Source organism: Pocillopora verrucosa, chromosome 9 (assembly GCF_036669915.1).
Source record: "Pocillopora verrucosa isolate sample1 chromosome 9, ASM3666991v2, whole genome shotgun sequence".
Taxonomy (NCBI): domain Eukaryota; kingdom Metazoa; phylum Cnidaria; class Anthozoa; order Scleractinia; family Pocilloporidae; genus Pocillopora; species Pocillopora verrucosa.
In genome coordinates, this window is record NC_089320.1 from 4705131 (window position 1) to 4728753 (window position 23623).

A 23623-nucleotide genomic window follows, 5' to 3' on the forward strand; every position below is an offset into this window, starting at 1 on the left:
GACCAAAATTCCACACTCTGTCTTAAACCAGCAATAAAACATCTTTAAAACATTAAATGAAAATAGATATTACCTCAAATAAATGCCCAACCAGATATTGAAAATTCTGGTCCAAATTTTCATCACACACAATCATGTTTAGTTTTTTCACAATATGCATGTTTAGTTTTGAGAATTTGGTATTGGATCAACTAATAATCCCCTCCCCTGGCTGATATTTTCTTCAATCCCATCACTTGTCTGCTTGATATTGTATTGATATTGTAAGGAGAAATTCTGTCTTGGTCACTCATGGGAGTGAAAGGCTTCAAGGGTTAACACACAATGAAAAATTGCTTGACCCTATTTTTAATCAAGTTTCTTTCACAAGTTAACAAATATTCAATACCCTATTTACATGAACATGTGAATCTGTCACCTACTAACAATTTTAATCTTAAGTATTCGTAACATCTATAACCATAATGCTTTCTGTTCTCTGAGGCTTATAACCCATTAACTCCCAAGGACTGATTGCTACTTCTCCCCTTCAGCTGCTATACATTTCATTGTAAATTAGTTTTGAGAATTTGAAGTTAGATCAAGATAAAAACTTGAAGGTATTCTCATTACCTTATGGATACAAAAAGGAGAAGCTACATGTTAATCACTTCCAGGAAGTAAAGGGTTAAGATGTGCACATCTGCAATTATTGTTAGGAGTTCTTTGTCTCAATATAAACAAATTGGGCTTTAACTTGGGGTAGAAGAGCACAGAACATGTCATCACAATGGAATGTGCTGCCCATCAAATTCATCACCTTAGAGAAAAATGTGTAAAAATATGTGATATGTCAATTAGCTTACTCACAAGCATTTTAACTTGGTACATCTATCATCTTGGTAGTCTGGAAATGTGGAATTCTGGAAATATGCCAATAATTCTTTAGCTTAGTTGGATGTATCTTAAGTTGATAGTCTAGAAATGTGAAAATCTGGAAATAGTACAAGGATATGGTTTTAACTTTGGTTCTGAAAACATTCAATTTTCTTTGTAGCCCACTGTCTTGCTTCCTCTACTTCATTCAGTAAAGAAAAATCCTTAATCTATCAAACACCTTTGTTTTGTTCAATTTCTCAACAGAAACATAGGAGAAGAGAGGGACAAAAGTTCAAAGAGGGGGGGGGGGATAGAGGACCAAGGGGGGAGGGGTATGGCAAAGGTTACAAAGGTGACAATGAAAACAAAAATGTTGACCCTGGTAAAATGAAGATCAACTGTACCAATACAACTCAATAGAAAAGGGCTTAGAAATAACAATTACCTCAGCATATATGGTTTGCCCTTTTTCTTGATATCACTTAAATGGCACAATTCACAAGTTTTCTTTACCTTTTGTTTGAACCATGTCAACAGATATGATGCACGCATGTGTTTTACTGAGCCTGAACCATAGCACTGAGTTTTAGGGGCTTGTTCCCCTGAAGAGTGATAAATACAGCAGATGCTCTGACTCAGACAGATCAGAATTTCCTGAAAATTCACATTTCCTGAAAAAGAGTAAAGATTAATTTTTTAATGATTTTTGAGCTTTTAGCCAAAATATTAAATATATGACCCTATGTTGGCATATCAATTGGTATTTATCTTGGGTGGGCACATTAGAGTATGTATCTTGCATTAATCTGACTTCTGCATTAGGGTATATATCTCATGCTAATCAGATCACAGCAATGAGGTATGCTTTCACCAATCAGAGTGTCACAGTATTGTCCCTCATGCCAATCACATCATGAAATTAGGGTACTGTCATATGTTGCAATGGAATCAAACTAACATTGATAAACACCAAGAATGGCATTAACAAAGAATTGTGAGCTCATTTACCCAGTGCAATGGTTAATTTCTTCTAAGAACTTCATTGCTATGACCTGTAGGAGGTAACAAAGGTGGTCAGGGAATTTCTTTCTACCATTTAGAAGTTAAAACATGTTTTGTGTAACACTCCTTCACTTACAATGCACATGCCATTGGCTTAAGGCCTTTATGAAATTATCACTAGAACTTTTGTTTTGGAAGGGCTAGTGTTTTGCTGACTATGGTAAAAATTGTGCAAAGTATTTGCATAAAGCAGATTTGATCAATAATCTAGTTTTTGCCTTTTGATTGCTCTTTTTGCAAAAGCTGAAAAAATCACAAAGTTATATTTACTTTCTGCGTCAACTGTGATGTGGACTATCTGGTTTTTTTTTGCTTTTAAAAGTTCTCCATGCTTCTGTTAGTCATCTTGTGTTTAAAAGGTATTTTCCTGATCCAATTACATGTTAACTTGTTGCTGTGAACTAGACTTTCTCAGATAATATGCCATTTTCCAGTAAACAACCTAAATTTTACAACATAATCCCATTCCACTGAAAAAATTTCACATGGAACTAAATGCTACTGTTAGTCAATTTTCCATGCAGTTCTCATGTGCTAAGATATGATTTACCAATCAAATTCACTTTTAGCTGCCTAGGACTTCATCCCATCACATGCCAATTCCTTCTAGACAGCCTGCATCTTATCATGTATTCCACACAAATGGGGCAAAGTACAGATAGGCAATTACCAAATAAAGAGCCCATGTTGTTATGCTTTGAAATATGATACTTTTCTCACCACTTTTCTGCACTAATGTTGTTCATTTTTGCTAACTTTGCTCTCCATTTAACAATATCTTCATCAGAATCTTTCATAGGTAAATACTCTTTTTCTTTTACAAAAATGCAAAAATCAGTTGCTTAGTTTCCTATTTTTAACCCACCCATCAAAAAAAAAAAACTCTATGCATGCCTATGTTTTAAGTATGCCCTTGTCAGTAACTAATATCAACAGTGAAAGAGTATTTTTGGACAAAAATAAGGGGTGTTTCAGCTCAGGGACAGTACTTGAAGTTTTACCAAGTGAATAATTTTGCCTTTCACTATCCCTACAATTTAATGGGAGGCCCGTCCGACAAATTAAGAATTAAAACACAATTATCATACCTCATGGCTGACAAAGATAAATGCTATAAAGTGGCAACTATGGTATTCTGTATTTCCTTTCTTCACATTTTCAAGTTGTTTTTTTCTCATTTTTTATTCTTCTTTGGTATTTTTCTTTAAGGAAACAAAAAATCTTAAACCACTACCTATGGTTAAAATCAAGCAGAGGGTAAAACAGTATGCTAAACATTTAACTATCATAACAACACTCCTTAGTATGACACACTGTGCAGCAATTGGAATCATCATTTGCATGAATGTACTTCTGACACTATGGGGCACTATGGTAAGACTAAACTCAAAGATTCCCTGCCTTTCTGTAGAAATACCACCAAGCATATCTATTTCCCAGAGAAAACTGGAAAATTGAAATACTCCTAAACTCCACCAACTTGGGGAGGAGGTTGGTTAGGAAGAGGAGCAGGGGGCTGGTTTCACTTTGGTATTCACAGGTGACTCATAATTCTCAAAAACTGTCTCACAATGTCATTGAGAAATCATGAAAAGAATAATTTACAGGCCTGTTAACAGCTTCATCATCTGGAAAAGTAGCCTAATGCTCTTTGAAAAGTCTAAAGCTACTAACTACAAGGGAAGCAGAACTGGGAGAAGCAGAAGATGAGGGAAACGTGGGGGGGGGGGTCAACAATTACACATTCAAACAAAACTATCATTCAAATGGAGTAAAATTATCACGTTCAACACGAACATACTGATCTACTGCGAAAAATAGAGTTAACTTTGATCAGTCTTGTGGATATGCATTCAAAAATCAAGGTTGCTATGTTGAATTTGTACCAGATAAAAAAACATTTCACTCACTAAAAGCTGCAGACTCTTCCTCCGGCAGCTCCTCGTCGTCAACACCTTCTCCTTCCCTAAAATATCAACTTGACGATGTTTGCGTTCCGCTTGTTCCTTGGAGTTAACTAATACAAAATAAAAGCCAGTCTATGACTTCACGTGCATCTGTTGTATAGTTAAGGGGAGTAAAACGTACAACTGTGAGAACGTTTGATGAGGCAGCTTTCACGTTCAAATCGATAACAATGTCAACATGCAGAGGTGACACCCTGAAAAACATGATTCCGAAGAGCGATGGCCAGTGTCAGGGCTGAACCAAGACGAGTCACAAGAGATATGATTTAACGAGTGTCCCACGATAATTCGCCATTTTGAAACCGTGAGGGGCTTTGGGACGAAAATAACCACCAGCTTCTGGTACACTTCATGATACATACACCACCTATTACAGAGGCCCATCATTATGGCGGAAAGAATGCGTTTTAATTTTATCACATTTTGTAAAAAGGAGCAAGTATATTTCTCGGTGCTGACGTTCATTCTTCCGTAGCTCTTTTCTTTTGTTACAACGAGCATATCAGACTTTCCCGGAGAATCGTGATCGTGTGGTATTTTTGTATTTAATTTTTTTAATTCACACCGATCTATTTTCGATATTCCTTATCTTTTTTAGGAAGCCCAAAGTCACGAGGAGTATCCCCCAGCTACTGCTGGTCGTGCAAGAAAAAGAGAGTCCTTTTTTTGTAAGTTTTATATTTCACGTGTGGGAGCATGATTTCATTGTTCAGGTTGCAAGCTGTTGTATATGAGATTTTCATTTTCTATTTTCTTTCAGGTGGCGTTTGAGACAGACTCAAACAAGCGTAACCAGATGGATAGACGGTGCATGAAGTCTATGCAAACAAAAGTATTTCAGTGTTTCCTTTTTTAATTTTATATATATATTTTTTATATTTATTTATTTATTTGAATTTCCCAATGCAATTTAACAAGACTTTGAATAAAAACTGTTTTTTAAGCTCATGATATCGGGGTCGAAATTGTTTGTTTCTACATCCCTAACAATGCAGTACCTCAGGATTTTTTTTTATTCTAAACTAGCCCTACCTTCCTTCCTTCCTTCCTTCCTTCCTTCCTTTCTGTCTGTCTGCTTGGCTTTCTTCCTCTATTTTTGCTTTATTTCTCTCTTTTTGCTTTTAGATGCAAGAATGGTATGCTAGGACTAAGCTGTCAGCACTCTGCTTTGCATTTTGGAAAGGCCAGTTCTGGATTGCAACAGGTTTAATGCTTTGACAGTTTAAGGCACTGATTAATGTTATTTACAGCCCACATTATATTTTAAGGTATGGAAGATATGGAACATTTTTCTGATTTCTCATTCACTTCTCTATACAAGTAATACTTATTTTAACTAGTTTAATTCATTAAATTCTGAGTGCATTTTAACATCATTTTGTTTTGCATCTGTTATAAGTACCCACCTTTCTGCTTCCAGATTTTAATTTACAGTACAATACAGTTTGAATGTTTATTTCCTATAGTGTAACAAGTTCAAGCTCAAGAAATGGCAGCTGATGATGACATACCACCAGAAGACCCTGTGCAATTTAGAGTAGTAGATCTGAGGAAAATGGTTGTTAGGGAAGTCAAAAAAGATGGTAAAGAAATTTGAAAAAGCAAACTAGACAAACGGTTCGTTTTTCACAAATGCAAACAATTTTGGGGGTGATGTACTTAAAAGGCTATGCAATTTGTTGATTCTAATAGTACAACCCACAAGTTTGTTTCTCTAAAGTGCTAAATTGAATAGTGATGCAGTTGTTAAATGTAAAAATTTAAGCACCCACTGTCAATTTTCCCATAAATTTGCAGAATATATATGGTGTATTTTCATGTAGGGAGATCTGAGCCTGGATGGGGGAAAGAAGCATGCTGACCAGTTTGGTGGCCTGAAGAAGTTGAGTTCACAGATGTAAATAAAAGCAGCAAGCGACCACATCTGGACAATTTAATTTCAGTAATGCATTCATACAGAAATTGGAATCAACGACAGCACCCTCAAGAGGTTGACATCACAGTAAATGGTTCTGCTCACAGTCCTGTGATTCCCATTCCTGTATCATCGACACCAGCTTCTGCTTTTATTTCTGATCCTCTCTCATCTGCCCCTGAAGTTTTTGCAAGCCCCATTTGCCCTCCTGCTCCTTCATCAACACCTACTTAGTCACCATTTCTATATCTGATCCTCCCTTTGCAACTCCTGAAGGTCATGTTTGACCTCCTCTTGTATTTGAGGATATTTTTGAGAGGAAATTTGGGAGTGAATCAGTTTACTATGGTAATATGTGGCAATCTGTACTGCAAACCTGCAGTCAAATTGAATCAGATCCAAACATCAAAGATGCTGAGTATTCTAGGAAAACTGAATGAAGACGTAAGCTTCCTGTTATTAATTGAACTCCTTCGTTTTGTTCATTACTTTTTTGTGCATGTATGTGTGGCAAACAAATAAACAAACATACTATTTCATTTATTTATTTCACAATTTAATCACGTCTAGGATGCAAGTATTTTGTTTTGAATTTACTATTCCTGAACAATTCTCTATGTCATTTCATCAGCTGTCAGCTTAAGTTTTAATACCAGTTGTTCAGGTAGAAGCTTGGTAAAGGGGCTATGTCCAAGCAGTTTGGTCCTACTAACTCCAAAAGGTGGATATTGTTTATTTAAGGGTCCACTAATGCCAGGCCAATTCCAGCTCTTTAGTGTGATGTTCAAAATATTTTTTTTTAACTTGATGATTAGGGTTGGGGCATTTAATGAGGAATCCATCATGAGGGCAAACAATCATGAGAGTTAATTAACAGCCTTTGACTAATATCAATGTTATTTTGTTTATCAATTTGTGATCTACCTATTAATGCAAGGTGATTTTTCCTTTCCTAGACTGAAATCCATACAATCATAAAGCCCCAAATTGCAAGGGACATTTTAGGGTGCATGGTCAGATTGCCTTGGGAGGTGAATTTAAGTTTATCTCCTCACAGCCTGGAACATCTCCCAAAGATCTCTCTATGTCAGCTTATCAGCAGCAAGAATCAGTGCAGACTTCCTGAGCAGTAAAAAGTTCAGTACAAGTTATTAACTTGGAATGATTATCATCATCATTATTTTTACTATTATCATTATTTTCATTTATAAATTTTATTTTGTTGGCTGTTGTTAACTTTATATTCTATTGCTTTTAGAGATTTTCCAGCTATGTTGACCAGTCCATTTGTGAGCTTGGTCTGGAGCCATTCTCCTCGAGTGGGGATGGAAACTGCTTTTATAATTCACTATCCATACTCATGTCTGGGCATGAAAGTGATGTTGAATTTTTTAGACCAGGTGCAGCAATGTATGGTCTTGCTCACTATGACCACATTGTTGATGAAGTAAGAACAATCAGTTATTTTTTGTTATGTTTGCTAAGCTTATTAGTGTACAATTTTAACATCCTTGTTTTATGTTTTAAGTGAACTTTAACAGAGGTTTGCCTCTGGATCTCCTTTTCAAAGCTGAGACTGAGGCATGATAAATCAATCTTAAATTAATTTTTTGAAAATTTATTTATTAGTTCTTTCTTTAGGTGCTTGTTTATGTGGTTGCTTGTTATACAGAAATATTTTAATCCAGCTGTTAGAGAAATTTGCTACTTTGATATTCTCAGATTACTTAGCAAGCAATATAAGGTTGTGGTTTTTTTCGTTATCCTCTAAACACTAACTGCCATTCATGTCAATTCATTTCTTTTCATCAACTTCATTTGCTACATTAACTGCTTGCAAAACCCAAAATCCTTTGATCACTTTTGATAATTACACAATGATTTTTTGTGCACATGGTTTTCAATCATATTTGACAACTGTACAACGAACTAATATTTGTAGTAGCTGGATAGATATCTTTATTAAAAATCCCATGGCAGCCTAATAAGGCTGAATTGCATGATTATTTACAATACAATACTGGCTAAAATTGTAGGAATGGTAGCCATCTCAGTGTCGTGTTAACCGTTCCTGTAGTTACTTACTACCCTCTCCTTAGAAGTAACTAAACTGCATTTTGAAAAATTATATTCCGTTCGCAATATAACTTTAAAAGGAGTTACTTTGTGCTTCTGTCATATTTCTTTTTACAGAATGCGTGGAATTTTAGTGATAGAGGCGATGCTTTGCAGCAGGCAGCTAGTGTGAGCCTTTCACCAAACGAGGTTCAGGAAATTAAAGACAAATCCATTCAGGAAACTGTTGCAAAAAGTGTCTAAACCCAAGTCTTCAATGCCTTAAAGAATTTTACTAATATTGGTAACTAACTTGTGACTTCTTTTGAATCAATTCCACATCTTTATCATCTCATTACAACCAGTTATCAGCTCGTTTCTCCAGGCAAGTTGGCATTACAATACTGACATCCGCAGTTTTTTTTTTAGAACTCTTGCAGCTAGTGTGAGCCTTTCACCGAACGAGGTTCAGGAAATTAAAGACAAATCCATTCAGGAAACTGTTGCAAAAAGTGTCTAAACCCAAGTCTTCGATGCCTTAAAGAATTTTACTAATATTGGTAACTAACTTGTGACTTCTTTTGAATCAATTCCACATCTTTATCATCTCATTACAACCAGTTATCAGCTCGTTTCTCCAGGCAAGTTGGCATTACAATACTGACATCCGCAGTTTTTTTTTTAGAACTCTTGCAGGTAACCTCTGCTGCCAGCTTTTTTAAGAAACCAATACAACAGCACTGTGAACTGTCTGGGGCTGTATGGTACCACACAAAACAAAGTCCTCCTTGTTGCTTCCAGCCAGACCGGGAAGAGGCGCCTTTTCACATCATCTGGCTGCCACTTACAGGACAAGGAAACACCTTCAACCATATATGCCCCCTTCTGCCATGGAAGTGTGTTGCATTAGATGCTTTCTTGTGCGTGTTTTGGCGAGGATATAACACCCAACATTCAAGTCGCAATGAGATGGTGCAGTGCCTTACCTGCTTTGAGTGGTACCACTGCGTTTGTTTGGGCATTTCTCTCGAAGAGGCCAAGGATTCCACCATAGTGGATTGTGGCTGCACGTTGCCCCACCCATATCGGAGCCACGACATGTGAGTGTACAGTGGAATCCCTATTTTTCGAACCTCCTGATAACTCGATCCCTTGAAATGCTGTTTCCCTCCCCTCAGTCGAACACTGTAACTTTACCCCGATTCCTAAAGCTACCTTATTATTTGAACAAAGTTTTGTTTATCTTTAATATTGGAAAAAATCTTGATTCCACTGTACTTTCTCTGCTACTTTTTTGTTTTGGCTCGTTTATAATGTTTTTAAACGTAGCGTACTGTTCATTTTATCTATTATATTTTGTAGATCGGTGTACTCAAACCAAGGTGGCATTCTACGGTTTCTAGCGAAGGCGTATTTGAAGGTTTGTACGTTAAGGATACACTTATTATAGAGATTTTTATCAAATCTAAATTATGGGTTAAAGTTTACATTGCTTCCTTTCCTTTTCAGACATCAACAACAGAACTCCTAATAAACAAAAGTATACATTAAGGCTAGCATTGAACACCGAACATCGTCTTTTGTCGCACCGAGACTTGATGAGGTTGGTAACAACTGGACCCCTCGGAGGACACGCGGTAAATTCATTTGCAGATTTAAAAATATCTGAACAAAAAGAATAGCGATACTAAGAACCGATTGTAGGACATCGACAATTACTGATTGTGTACAGGAACAAGTTGCTTTGCGACGTAATTTCGTTTTTTCAGTGTTCTTTAAAATATGATTGTTTAAATGCCATTATTCCGCATAACGCAAAAATAATATGCTCGCACGGCCTTAGTTTAGTTTAGTTTCGCGATTTTCGGCTCTCATGGTACACAACATGCAGGGTGTTTAAAACTAACAAAAAAGTAAAGCGACCTTTGCGTTTTTTATCTAGTGCCTATTGACATTATGATCCCTTCGTTTTCAAACAAACAGGCCGACCGTATGACAGCAGTTGCAATGCCTATCATTGCTTCACTTACGAAAGACCTTTCACTACTGACCCGGCTCTTTATGGATGTGATGCTACCAGAAGTATTGTATTTGAAATTGTTTCTAGAACGGCACGGCTTATGGTTTAGTATCTGAAGACTTATCATAATTAATCTTTCAATTATATACCGCGACTTTTCCAGCTTAAAAAAGGGAGTTTTTGATGACAAGTCTCATCCGTGACGGTCACCTCCAAACTTGCCCAGTGTTTTACATGTAACTTTTTGGGTTAACAGGTTTTCGGTATGCTATATTTCCAGAGGGTGTACACTGCAAACCGTTTCTTATTTAGGAAGTTATTTTAAACCATAACTGTCTAAAAAGTTCATGCTTTTTCTTCTTATCTTTCAGAGCATAATCAAGTTCATCATGGAAAAAGAGGATCTCAATTATTTTAGAGCTTCAATTTTCTTTCAAAATAGTCTTGTTTCGACAGCAACTTCATAGATAGTTTTAGGCTCACTTTGCCAAACATAATTGTCGGTTTTATTACATCATCATGACACACCACATATCAAATTGTGGTCAGCAATACATTGGCGAAAGTTTTGATCTAGGTGCTTCAGGAAATTGAATCCAGTCCGCTCTTAACTTCGCGTATTTTCTTATGTTTGATACAAATAGTGCGGTGGTTTAGTTATATATTGAAAACCCTTAATACCAGGAATAAATTTCAAGAAAATAATACAGTTGTTGGTGGTTATACGTCTTAAGTTATTTAAAATGAAATAATTATTAGGTGCTATGCCAGGTCACTTCTCTAAACCAACGAGAAAAATTCCTCATCTTCAAACTTCCGATACGATGTACCTCTTCTATGCAGCCTTGAAGAAATGTAAAATGGTTTCCGTGTTTACATAGCCTGATGTAAACACGCGGGAGGTTGGGAGAACACGAGATAAGCGTAGGAAACCACGACGCGAAGTTTACATCAGGCTATGTAAACACGGAAACCATTTTACATTTCTTTTATAAAATAACTAATGAAAGAGGAACGAAAACCGTGTTTACATACGCTCATGGAAAATGGTTTTATGGCCAATCAGAGCGCGCGTACTACTTGAATTATTTTATAATGTTTCCTTAATGCGGTAAATCTATCCATCATAACCATTTGTAACAAAACTGGAAGGGTATTTAAACGAAACCGCAACACAATTAAGGCCCAACTCATTTGATAGATACGTTTAAATTACTCGGAATAAACCGGAATAATGACGTTACGCAAACGAAACAGTCGAAACTTTGTCCGACTTAAAAAAATCATTTATATTGTAATGACAGCCTTGTAGTCAGTCAAGTGTTACTAATCATGATCAAGATAAGAAAGGGAAACAAAAGGAAAGAAACTATTTTCTATCATTTAGTCTTGTTAATATATATATTTAAGCAAGCCTAAAAGCGGAACTCCACAGTTACGTATTGTTTACTGCACTTAAGAATATTTTTTTTCCATTCTGGTAAATAAGCGGCTAAAATATTAAAAGTACAGTTTATAGCGGATCAACGGTGTTGAATTAAAATCGCCTACCGTTAAACTAAATACTTTCATGACACAGCAAAATCTGCTCACGGCACCTCAAATGATCTTGAGACGCAATGAGATAAATTCCTGGTAAAATAAAATGAACTCAAGATGTCCAAAATTAGCTCACGGCCACAACAATAAACAAAACACGTAAAAATCAAAGCAAAACAGAGAGTAGAAACCATTCTTGAAACTATAAGAAATCAAATCATTTCTACGCGGCGCGAGAAAATGCCGAAATGTGAAAATAAACAAAAACAAGAGAACAATTACTTTCTGAGATGAAGCCTCAAATCCCCAACTAACGGTCGCCAAATGAAACAAATTTAAAAGAAACTTCAAAATGATTAATTTTCATTCAAGATGCAGACAAGAAAGGTATTGAAAAGGGCGGAGATGTTCGAAATAAAACAAGACAGGCCGTTTTGCATTGGCCGGCCTGTTCAAATTAATTTAAATACACACTGTATTACCAGGCTAATAACCAAAGATGTTAATAAATAGGTACTAAAAGAAACTTAAATAAAAGTCAATTTTCATTCAAGATAAAGCCTGAAATGTACCGACAAACTTGAGAAAATTCGTTACCCTGCGGCCGCCGATCTGTTCAAATTAGTCGAATTAATTATTCATCCGCTAAGGCGAAAGATCTGATTTTCAACCAACGGCTTCGGCAGGCACTTGACGCTAAAACTAGCTAAAACTGTAAAACCACCAGAAACTGTTTTATTTTAATCACCGCGTTCTCTTCTATTACTCATTCCCGTTATTAACGGTTTCAGTTAATTAAAATTGTATAACCTCAAAAAACTGTTTTATTTTAGTGTAGATACTAAAGAGCAACAGTTACGTTCATTCTAAGCTCATCTGAGTGTGTTTGCAGTCGCTAACGAGCGAAAACCGTTTGGTTGTGGCCACGATGACTTTTGTTTTGTTTTTTCTTTCTTTCTTTCTTTTGTTCATCCGCTTACCCTAACTTCCCAATCTTCGGCAATGCCGCATTACTGCTTGACGAGCTTAATGTGTAATCAGACAATGCCTACCTGTTTCCTGGCTATTCGATATAATAAAAAAAGCAATCCAATGGCATGGAAATCGACGCAATTATTGGCAAAGTTGAGCTATAAACTTGACAGTTTAAATGATTTTAAACTTTTGAGATCACCCTCATTTTATAATAGCGGAGAGCGCGTGTGATGTCACAAATAATCCCTGACCACACAAACAAATTGAAATTTTCTTCGAATGTTTTACAACCTACATTTTTTTTGGTCAAATCGCTGTCAATCGAGGCGCTCAACTCACAATGTTTGTCTGAGTCATGGAGATACTTTTAGACATGGCGCGCAGCGGTATTGGCAAACACTACAAATCCAGAATCGGGTATATTCTTGAGACTATGTTAGACAAGGCAAATAACACTCAAAAGAAGTTGATATTGAGGACATTGAGTCAAAGTTTCAAGAAATCAAATGCAACTATTTTTCTAGAATTTTCACATAAGGACTTAGTTTTTAGTAACATCTCATGATTTTTTGTTCTTTATAAAAGAGAAGTTCTTCAAATTTGGCGATAAAACTTATCGCAAATTACATTGCTACACCTTAGGACTCGAGCTGCTTACGCCGTAGCGAATTTCGATACCAATGAAAACTTTGCAATGAGTCATAAAGTTCTTTTCGCTTATGTATGACAAGGATCGTTTGAGAGACTTCAAGCATGAATTGGCTTGTTCTACTGCCTGACTGTTTAAGGTGTCCCACTGAGGATAACGGGAGAGGTTGTAAGCATCAGAGCAATCTGAAAAAGGAAAAAAAAACAGGTTCGATTGCTTTGCATTGGTACTGACAAAGTTAAGATTAAAATATTACTTCGACTGTGCTTCAATGTGTGTAATGTGCCATTAGATTGGTAGGAGGGGATAGACCCGAAGCATAGCTAAATGAACACCGAAGATTAAAGATGGCCAAACCGATTTACGTACCTGTATGAAAAATTGTAATGAACCTACATTTATTATGACTCGTTTAATATAAAATCACTCTGACAGAGGAAATCAAGAGAAAAAAAAAACTCCCAAAAAACCAGGCCCTGGTTGTTCAACGGGTGAAAAAGGTGTCCACAGAATGAATCTCTATTAACCTTTAAGTGTTGTGATAACATACAGCGCTATCCAGTGGATAGTGATTTTTCCGCTGGGTAGCGTTATCCATCCTTCAAACTGGGCCAAGGTAATAAAAAGAAATTTTCTTCACGCACAACGGCATCCAATCAAAGGCCACAACATACACATGCACATTAAATTGAGCTTACATTGTGGGAAACGCATTCGAAACACTGTAAATGGGATGTTAGAAGATTCGTTGCAAAGCATAACACTAAATCCATAAGTTATACCTAAAATGGAAATCAAAAGAGAGGATATAAAACCGTTTTACACATAATCACAGCAACACTGGGTACACTGAGTGCATGAAAGAATGTTGTGTAAGAACATGTAATAAAGGCTGAAGAGAGGGTGTAACTGGGGTACATCACTAGTCAATAGAAATCAACAACCTTTATTTATACAAGTCGTTATGCCATTTAGCCAATAAATTGTAAGAAAAACTTCGATTTAGTCAGTAAACAGCAAAAAACAAAACAAAACAAAACAAAACAGGCAAGTCAGTTAATTTGTGCGATTCTTTGACTTGACAACTGCAGATGTTATGCTTCTGAAAACTAAGCGTTACAAACAGTTTCGGTCTTTCAAGAAAATACCGGACATTTGTTGAGAAAAACCTAAACCTGATAACTAAAACCACAGGCAGAGCGTAAACCTGGAGCTTGTCAGGATAATCTGGAATAAACAAAGGGTAACAATAGCTAGTTGGGGGTCAGAGTGAACTGAAATTTACATTTTTTATGTCAGAAGTAACGTTGTTCGTCGTAGAAATTATTACAAATATTAATACAAACTCATAACATTATTGTACCGTGTTTTCAGTGCACTAAGAAAACTCCAGGAAGTAAGGATGGGTGTCGAGTACTCCTCTTTGCGCAGATGTTTGTAGTTGTGTCATCTAGGCAATAGTCACCACGACTTCTTACCATAGGCAGGCAAGGATAGTATTCTACATCGTATGTGCAGTGTACATCCAGTTGCACAGCATCTGGTATTGATCCATTTCTGCTGAACGGAGACTTTCCTTTTTCCAACAGGTCAGTAATAAATGCAGTCAAGGTCTCAAGAGGTAATTAAGTGTTAACAACAAAAAAACCGCAAACTGCCATATGCTGTTTAGAATGATTAGGGAGATTAAAGTGTCTAGCGACTGGTTTGGATGCGTCCTTGTCATTTCTTTCCACATCGCGAAAGTGTTCTCGGAATCGGTCACCCAGTCGTTTTCCTTCACGATGCAAAACTTGTCCTTTCATTCATAACGTAGAGAAAATATCGGGACCCAAAAGATCCATTAAGATCATTGATCACTTTACGCGTACCTCCGCCAATGTTATTTACTGCATAACTTGCACTTATTGCAATAAGTTATACATCGGCGAAACAGGAAGACGACTGGGTGACCGATTCCGAGAACACTTTCGTGATGTGGAAAGAAACGACAAGGACGCATCCAAACCAGTCAATAGACACTTTAATCTTCCTAATCATTCTAAACAGCATATGGCAGTTTGCGGCCTATCCTTACATCTAGGCAGTTCGGAAAGCCGTAAAACACTAGAACAAAAATTTATATTCCAAATCGGCACCCTTAATCCCCACGGAATCAACGAGCGCTTTTCATTCAACTAACTAATTTATTCCTGTTTTCTCGTCACCATATTCCCACCAATGGCGTAGCTACACTTTCTGCATATAAATCCACACACGACCCACAATTCCTCTAATCGCTCTGACGAAGGGCTAACGCTCGAAACGTCAGCTTTTTTACCCTTTACGGTGGCTAATTTACGTTTTCAACCCAGTTGTTAACACTTAATTACTTGCTATACTCTCCCACCGACGCAGCACCACAGTTTCTTTAGAAACTTACCCCTTTATTCAAGGTCTTAAGAAGCTGATCTCCCTCGACAATGCTAACTATGTCAAACAGGAGGGGAAAAGTTTGCTGGAGTAGAAGCATGTCTTCAGGACACTGCTCGACTGGTCCGTTGCCAATGAGTCTGCGGTAAAATGTTTCCAAGGAGTCCAATTGGGGGAGAAGTGCACACACTGGGGAAGCTTTTCCTAATGCATTGAAAAGTCCAGTGATGGGTGTTGGAAAAGAGACATCAGATCCATAGAACGAAATGTTCCAGGAAAGAAAACTACCCAAGGCAGGTGCACAACGCTGCAACTCCAGGTGTAAAGAGGTCATTACTGTGTAATGTAACCTTGCTAACATCACGGCCTACTTGATCCATCATCTGCCTCACATGTTTTTCAGCAAAGTAAACCCTGTCACGATGCTTAGTGATGTCATAAAATATTAAATAATTAGCCTAAATGCAAATCTCTTCAAACAAAGCAAATAAAAACAGGTGATATTTAGACACATTAAAAGTCCATCTCACTGAATGTAGGAGGAACTGGAGCTGGTCTTAGTCTGGTCTCAACCCCTCATCTGATCCAGAAAAAGAAGACCTCATTCCAAGGTCTTTGCAGGATCAATGAGACACACAAGCTTCACCACCACGACAAGGTGCCAGCCCAAGGTGAAGGATTAAAAATATTTAAAATGATTATATTAATCAGTAATCAAACTGAATCAAGTCATAGTCTTTGCATCAACAGATTAATATATTATATCATGCTCACATTCTAAAATAGAACTCCTTGAATCATACTGGGAACCAAAATAATAGAATAAATAATGCATAGAATATTTTTTAAAAAAATCATAAGCATAAATAGCAACTTATCTTCCTGTTTCTCATGGTACAGTCGATGGACTCGGTGATGAATAAGTAGACTTCAGAGAAGTACAAAGCTCTTGTCTGAAGGATAGTGCTTTAGCATCACAAATGACAGTGTGTAGACTGTTATCTTTGCCACAGATGGCACAACAAAAACCTTCTTCATAGTTTATGTCAAGAAGGTTCAGGAAACTGCAGCAAGCAAAATGCCAGTGGTAGTATGATAACATCCTCTTGAAGTCCAATACATGTGCATCAGCCATGATCTCTTGCCAGACACCGTGGTATGTAAATAGAGTGCACCTAAAAAAAGAGAACATAATTTAAATATAGCTTTTTGAAAGACAATTGAATGACATACATGTACAATTTTATATCATTCTTAACCCTTTCACTCCTATGAGTGACCAAGACAGAATTTCTCCTTACAATATCAATATAATATCAAGCAGACAAGTGATGAGAATAAAGAAAAATATCAATTTGAGGATTATAAGTTGATCCAATACCAAATTCTCCGAACTAACATCACAAGAACTGTATGGCAGACAGTAAGGAGAATTACTGATGAGATCTTGGGAGTTAAAGGGTTAAGACAATGCTTTTCAGTCAATGTCACAGGCAAAACTTCAGAGATACAATAAATCAGAACCCTCAGCTCTTAATTTGTTGATTATTTGTTTTTTTTCTGGTACCTGATTCTCATTGTAAACCATCATGTGCAGACAAATGAGTCTTTGATTGTTTAGTATAATTGTTGTAAATTATAATTGTTGTTATAAGAGTCTGCTGCGTGTGTTCCAGAAACATTTAAATTTATCGAACAAAGTACATTATTTGGTATTCAGATGTCACAATAATGTTATTTTCAAATTCACTGTTAACTATTGGGTGGTATGTGATTACTTGAAAAAATTTCAACATTATGTAATTTTCATTAGGCCATTCTCAACACAACATCAAAGTAACATGTAATAAGTGTGTAGGCCTGTAAGACTTCAACTTTTAAACTGCAACAGAGAATTAATTTATGATACAGAATAAGATACTAAAATTACTCATAAGTGACGTGTTAGTAGCCACAGGCATGAACCATTTCATATTGTATTCAGAACATTTATGCTTGGAGAATATATAAATTTAAGTTATATTATGATTGTAAATAGGGAGCTTAAGCACAGACAAATAGTTTGATCCATGGACAACAACTGGAAGGTGAATGTTGTTATTTTTGATGCACTGATAACTTCACCCCAAATTTAAAAACTCCAGTTTTAGAATTTGAAACGAAAGATTACGAATGAAAATTTGGTAATAATTATATAACAAAGAGGAGAACATTTCTGATTTCTGGTTGCCATCCATGGCTGAGAAATGTCTGTGCTAGAGCTACACAAAAACCTTGTGTTGGTTTTTAGCAGTACACCTGTATTCACCTTGAGCTGAGGCAAAATAATAACATAATTTATTTGGCTTGCTGTCAGCTGAGGGTTTTCCTCCCAATGGATGCCTCATGCCAGGCTGTTGACAGCTATCATCCAATCAACTGGTTTAAAATCTGAATGAAATTTTCACATTACCTGGACAACCTTCCCTGTATGGTTTTCATTTTTCAGCCATTTCTATCCCATTCATGACAGTGAACACTACTTGAACACTTAAAGAGATCAGATAATTAACACAGGGAATTTCTTACCTTCACATTGCCATGTCTGCTTTTTCAAAAAGCTCAAAGCTTGTGTAGTCTGACTAATGCACTGCGATGAACACTTTGGGCAGGAGGGAGACAAGTTGGGAGTAAGCAGCACCAAATCAGTGGTTGAAATTTGGCCACAAAGAACATCTTCCAGAGAGGAGAATACTTTTTTTGTGTTGTTGATAGATGGAATGGTATTTCTGTTACAAGATACTGATCTTATTTTCCACTCTTTTCAGCAGCCACCACTTTTCCAAGTGATGGCTGCTGCAACTGATTCAGTAGACTCTCGAAAATATTTCTCGGTAAAAAAATCAATCAGAAAATCAGGCATTTCGTGTTCTGTTGTTTGCTCAGATTCTGCTACTTTTGTTACATGCTCACAGTTGTGACACTGGTGATCACAGAAAAAGCAAGAGATAAGTACACCATGGAGGCCAACTATTCCATGCTGTTTATTTCCATGTACAAAAATGGTAAAATTATTCCCATTCAAAGGCAATAAGTCATGATGTTCCTCCTGAGATAGAAAAACAGCAAGAACAACAAGTAAGTAGACTGTGGAAATGCTACAATCATTTCAGATAGTCTTTACTTAAATAACAGATACAAATGGAAAAATATGATGTTTACAACTACTGACAGCCAATAATGCACTTGTCATTTATCCAAGAATATAATAAACTAAGATTCATAAATAGCTGTACTCTGAAGGGGGCCTAGCTGTTTAAATACATAAATTATGCTCTAACATTATTTAACTTAAACCAAAATAATTAGGATGAGTCAAAAATAACCAGAAAATGTTGACAAAAGCAAGATTAATGTTAGTAATAATTCCAAAATTTTAACGTTCTAAAGCAAAAAATTCATTCATCTTACTTGGTTAGTGTGATCATGAGAATATGTGTCTCTGGCAAGTGAAGGGGTGACGTTGTTTTCCCTTTCAAAGCTTTCCATCAACTTTTCAGTTGCTTCAATATGGATGCAATTCTCATAAACAGAACTAGCTGAAGTTAAACCTGTGAGAAACATTTAATAAACAATACTTACTATTACATATAATTTATTACTCAATTTAATCCTGAAATGCAAAATAGAAAATTATGGCACAGGGGCCTGGGACACAGTCAAAGACACAGGGGTCAGATTCAAAACAAAATAGCTAAATGAAGACAGCTTATAATCCTGTTAATAGTAATTGGGGCCTTTCATTTCACAACTCAGGTTGGTAGAATTCAATAGAAAAAACATTTGACTAGCACACAAGGATGCTTAAAGGAGGCTGGAGAAATAATTGGTAACAATAAAAAGAGAAGCTTTAAGAAAGAGGATGGGAACTGCAGTTGCCTCTTAATGTATAAGCAGAAATAAATGGCACTTAATGAATGTGCACATGAGATACAGTTATACAATTTATTGGAACATTTTTATAAATTATTTATCTCAGTTTATATGCTTGTACTAACTAAATCCTCGTTGGAAAAGAGGAGGTATTAATTATATAAGCTTCAGCCCAATATAAAGGAAAATAACGAGGAATAAAAAAATTAATACTGTCATTGTGTGTGATTCATCACATCTCATGAACAAAACAGTTTCCCATATATCTGTGGAAAAAAAAAACAGTCTGTCGAATAAGAAATATCTTGGTTACTACAGACATCAGTTTTCCTTGACTTTTTTGAAACATGCCAACTACCCATGACTCAAAATAAAATTCCATGACTTCTTTCCTGATCTTTTCCTGACATGTGGCACACCCGAATATAATTTATAGAGTACATGCTAGAAGAACTTAAGCTTAAAATGACTGTAAAAAACAGAATCGAAAATATTTTTAATAAATGCAAAATTAAGACTTACCAGCAAAGCATGTAAAATTGGTCTAGGTTGCAACGCCTGATGAGAAGGATTTTCGAAATCATCTTGAACAGTCGAGGTGGTGACCGTAGTATTCAAATCAGATGTCTTCTTTGATCCCCTACGTCTAATCTTCTTTGGAAAAAAACTGCGAAAAATTGCACCGGCCTCTTCTTTTATTCCTCTCGCTTAATTCATTTTCGTGAACGGCGGGAAATATTCGAAAAGGTGGTGTGCTGTTATTCATCCGCCATTTTGTGCAATGCGGCTACCTGAATGTGTATGTATCACGAAGTGTACCAACAACTGGCGGTTATTTTCGTGGTCACGAGAAGGATTTACAAGAGCAGAACATGTGTTAAGTACACTCGACACCATAACGTAGCGCACGTGCGTACGGCCTTCTTAGCTATTAGGCACAGGCAGGAGCCCTGACACAGGCTAATAGGCACTAAAACATACAGATCTTAGTTGCAAAATCGCTGTTGAATCGTACACGATAAAAAAATGCCTTTCCTTAAGGCAAAAAAAAAGGCTGTACATGCATGTATTATATATTTGTATATTTCTTTATAAGCGTGACGCTTATAAATAAAGCTCTGAAAATTGCATACCCAAATTACCTTTCAGTCTAACTATCTCAATTAAATTATATTATATATATTTGTGTTATTTTTTTTTTTAGCCTTCATGGACCGTTTGAAGCGTCTTTTTACAAATTTACTCTTGGCCGGAGACGGTTTATGTTTGATATTACATGACCATGAATACGATGGTCACGTAGTCAAAGCTGCAGATAAAAACTTTTTACACCCAAACATTACTATGTATATTCTCCCAACTGTTCTCCATACATGTCCTAAGGTGCTGACAAGGAGAATTTGTTCATCAATCAAGAGCTGCATAAGTTGGTGATCATTTCCTTTATTCTTGAGACCTAAATGTGTGATTAACGAGTGATATTGTAAGGAGAAATTAGATGCTAGTCACTCTTAGGGGTCAAAGTGTCCATGAGTTTGGGGATTCCCCTTATCTCTTTTGGAAACATGTCTTCCAAACATTTATTTCCATCCATTGTCATTTTGTTGTCTGCCAGTCTGACTTGCAAGGCAAAGAGCTTGGCTTAGGTTTTTTTCAACATCATTTTCTTCTCTTTTTGTGAAGAAGCCAATTCGATCCCACAGAAACCAAAAATAAAAATGTGTGAGGATGTAGTTGACATAAAATAAGTATTTTAGGAAGAAAGAAGATGGCAAGTAGAACGAAACACCAAAACTCTTTGTTCCTTTTAACTTTCACTTGATTTCTCCCCCTGCTTCACTCCCTGCCTTGCAGTTGTGTTCTCAGGAGTTGTGTAATTAGCTCTTGCAGGCTGCCAATATGGACAGAAAAATAGAAGTCAAATGAACCTTCATTGCCCTGTAACTGCCAGCATTACCACCAATAGGCCATGAGAATATGATCACGATAACAGGGTGCTTGTATTAATGAATAGAGTCACCTAAGGTTGTGGTATGGATACTGATTGTAAGTTTTACTCTGTTAATTGACACCATGAAAAGTTCATTATAATTAAAACTTGTCTTGCATATGTAGCCACAGTCAAATGGACAGAACTCAGATAATTCCTTATGACTGAAAGACGTCACAAGACAGAGATATGGTAAGGGAATTTCATATTGTACCCATTCCACTGGTCACGTGGGTTAAAATTAGAATCTATAGAAAACAACTCCTATGGAATCTAACAACTTGCTATTGGTTCTAATAAAAAGGTAGGCTGATTGACATTGGTTTCAAAACTAACAAAAAGACCAGGTCAACCCCTTAAGTCCCACTAGTGACCAAGACAGAATTTCTCCTTACACTATCAGTACAATATCAAGCAGAAGAGTAAAGAGAATAAAGAAAATATCAATGAGGGGATTATTAGTTGATCCAATTCCAAATTCTCCAAACTAACATTATATGAATTGTATGACAGACAGTAAGGAGAATTACTAATGAGATCTTGGGAGTTAAAGGGTTAAATAAAACTGACTGTGACATTTATTGGGTGGTGTGACATGGTTTTACTCAATCATGACATTATCTTGATTGGCCAGGACTTCCCAGTGTTTCTAAGTAACCAGAATAAAGAGAAAAGTGCTTTGTCCTGATGGTAAAGCACCTTGCCCTGGTTGTTGAAAGGCTGAATGGCGCTATCCACTGAATAAATCTCTATCTGATCGATAACGCTATATGCTTTGTAACACCTATCCACTGGATAGGGATTTTTACTTTTTTCTTAGAGGGCACAGAAAGGAATCCTGCAATCTGATTGGTTCTTAGTGCGTCCATATTTTCCTATCTCTGCCCACGGGCAACGGTAATGCTTTCATAAGTCACCGAGTACATCCCCACACCAGTGACTAAATGTAGGAATGGCTCCAACCTGTAATTGGATGATAAAAATAGTAAAAGTTAATAAGTTATATCTTAACTCCTTGCTCGTGAGTATTGTTTACCCGTGTGTCTCGAAGCGGAACAATGAAATATCAATGCAAGTGAAAACACCGATGTATCAAACAAGAAATGGTTATTAAAATAAAGAAGGGATTGCAGAGCCTTTCTTGTCCAATGATGTAGTTTAGCGTTACTCTGCCGATGACAGAGTTATTCACTGACTAGCTCCGCTGACTAAGCTCATTTAGCCAGTTCAGGTGGACGATCAGAGACTGGAGCCATTCCTGTATTGACAGGAATATTCCTGACAGGAATAGCTCCTACTCATGCGTTCATTATTTTATTTTTTATTGTTTTTTGCTATTCCTTTTGGCTAAATAATTTATACACTGAGATAAAAACTGAAAGAGTGTTTTACTACGTTCTTCCTATATTGAACTCTACAATGCTTTTAAATAAAGCCCTCTTTCATTAATGCCGGGGCATGTACTTCTTCAGTAATATTTATTATATGATCAGTACGACCCCCCCCCCCCCCCGGGCGCTTTTATCAAAACAATTATAAGTAAATCCCCGTGTAAGGGTCTGCGAAATGCGAAAGTAGAGAGAAAAAGACAGTGTGACACTCATATAATAAAATTCTTAATGATTGAGTAAGGTCGTGAACAGATGTTTGAATGTGGGTAGCTTCTTGAAGACAACCCTAGTCAGTTCCCACGCCCAGAAAATAGCTCCATGGATCTTGACTACCAGGAAGTATCTAGTGATACTGTATACCACGACAAAACCAAAGAGATAAACTTTCTTCGAGACTGTCTTAATAAAGGAATTGTGGGCGAGAATGGGGAAAGTACCATAGACAGGACAAAAAATCCCTCAGGGCGAAATTGTTCAGAATGATCGATGATGTTGAAGTCTGTGAAGGTGAAGATGCGCTGCAACAGTTAGAGAAAAGTGTCAATTCCTCTTAAAGTTTGTTCACTTCGATGGTGCTGCACAAGCATACGACAAGTACACTGTCGGCTGCTATACCTAAAGGGAATGCACCTGAAACAAAAAATTGAGGTCCAGAAACGTTTCTTTTCCACCAAACGAAAGGCACAGAAGAGAAATATCAGGTTGGAAAAACCAACCAAGGAACAGAAGATGGACATAATTGAGAATTGGAAGAATAATGAGCAATCAGAGCAGAACAACAGCAAAGTACCTATAGACTTCAAATCCAGCAAAACGATGGCGCACAAGGTATGTTGTGCTTCATTGTTTGCAATTTTTTCTTCCTTGCCTATCACACC

The 23623-nt window shown here is 36.6% G+C and overlaps 2 protein-coding genes, 2 long non-coding RNA genes and 1 pseudogene across 10 annotated transcripts in view; 2 read left to right on the plus strand and 3 right to left on the minus strand.

Annotated features, from left to right (window-relative positions):
• The window catches only part of LOC131785618 (uncharacterized), a 68420-nt pseudogene extending 57618 nt beyond the window's left edge, over positions 1 to 10802 (plus strand).
• LOC136276941 (uncharacterized) overlaps positions 1 to 23623 on the plus strand; it is a 70736-nt gene that overhangs the window by 31950 nt on the left and 15163 nt on the right. The window lies entirely within an intron of this gene.
• On the minus strand, positions 333 to 4190 carry LOC131778686 (uncharacterized). 3 transcript variants are annotated; one of them, XR_010718807.1, is made up of 3 exons: positions 3831 to 4190; positions 1372 to 1529; positions 333 to 799 (listed from the first exon to the last, which is right to left on the minus strand). It is a non-coding gene; the product is annotated as an uncharacterized lncRNA (long non-coding RNA). The 3 variants fall into 3 exon arrangements; XR_010718806.1 differs by having other exon boundaries at positions 1304 to 1529; XR_010718808.1 differs by lacking the exon at positions 333 to 799 and adding an exon at positions 871 to 902.
• LOC136283280 (uncharacterized) lies at positions 11451 to 14195 on the minus strand. The gene is made up of 3 exons (XM_066171845.1): positions 14189 to 14195; positions 13739 to 13822; positions 11451 to 13225 (listed from the first exon to the last, which is right to left on the minus strand). The coding sequence occupies exons 1-3, from the start codon at positions 14193 to 14195 to the stop codon at positions 13023 to 13025; spliced, it is 294 nt and encodes a 97-aa protein (XP_066027942.1). The 3' UTR covers positions 11451 to 13022.
• On the minus strand, positions 15666 to 20137 carry LOC131786191 (uncharacterized). The gene is made up of 4 exons (XR_010718812.1): positions 19887 to 20137; positions 18903 to 19042; positions 18021 to 18540; positions 15666 to 16627 (listed from the first exon to the last, which is right to left on the minus strand). It is a non-coding gene; the product is annotated as an uncharacterized lncRNA (long non-coding RNA).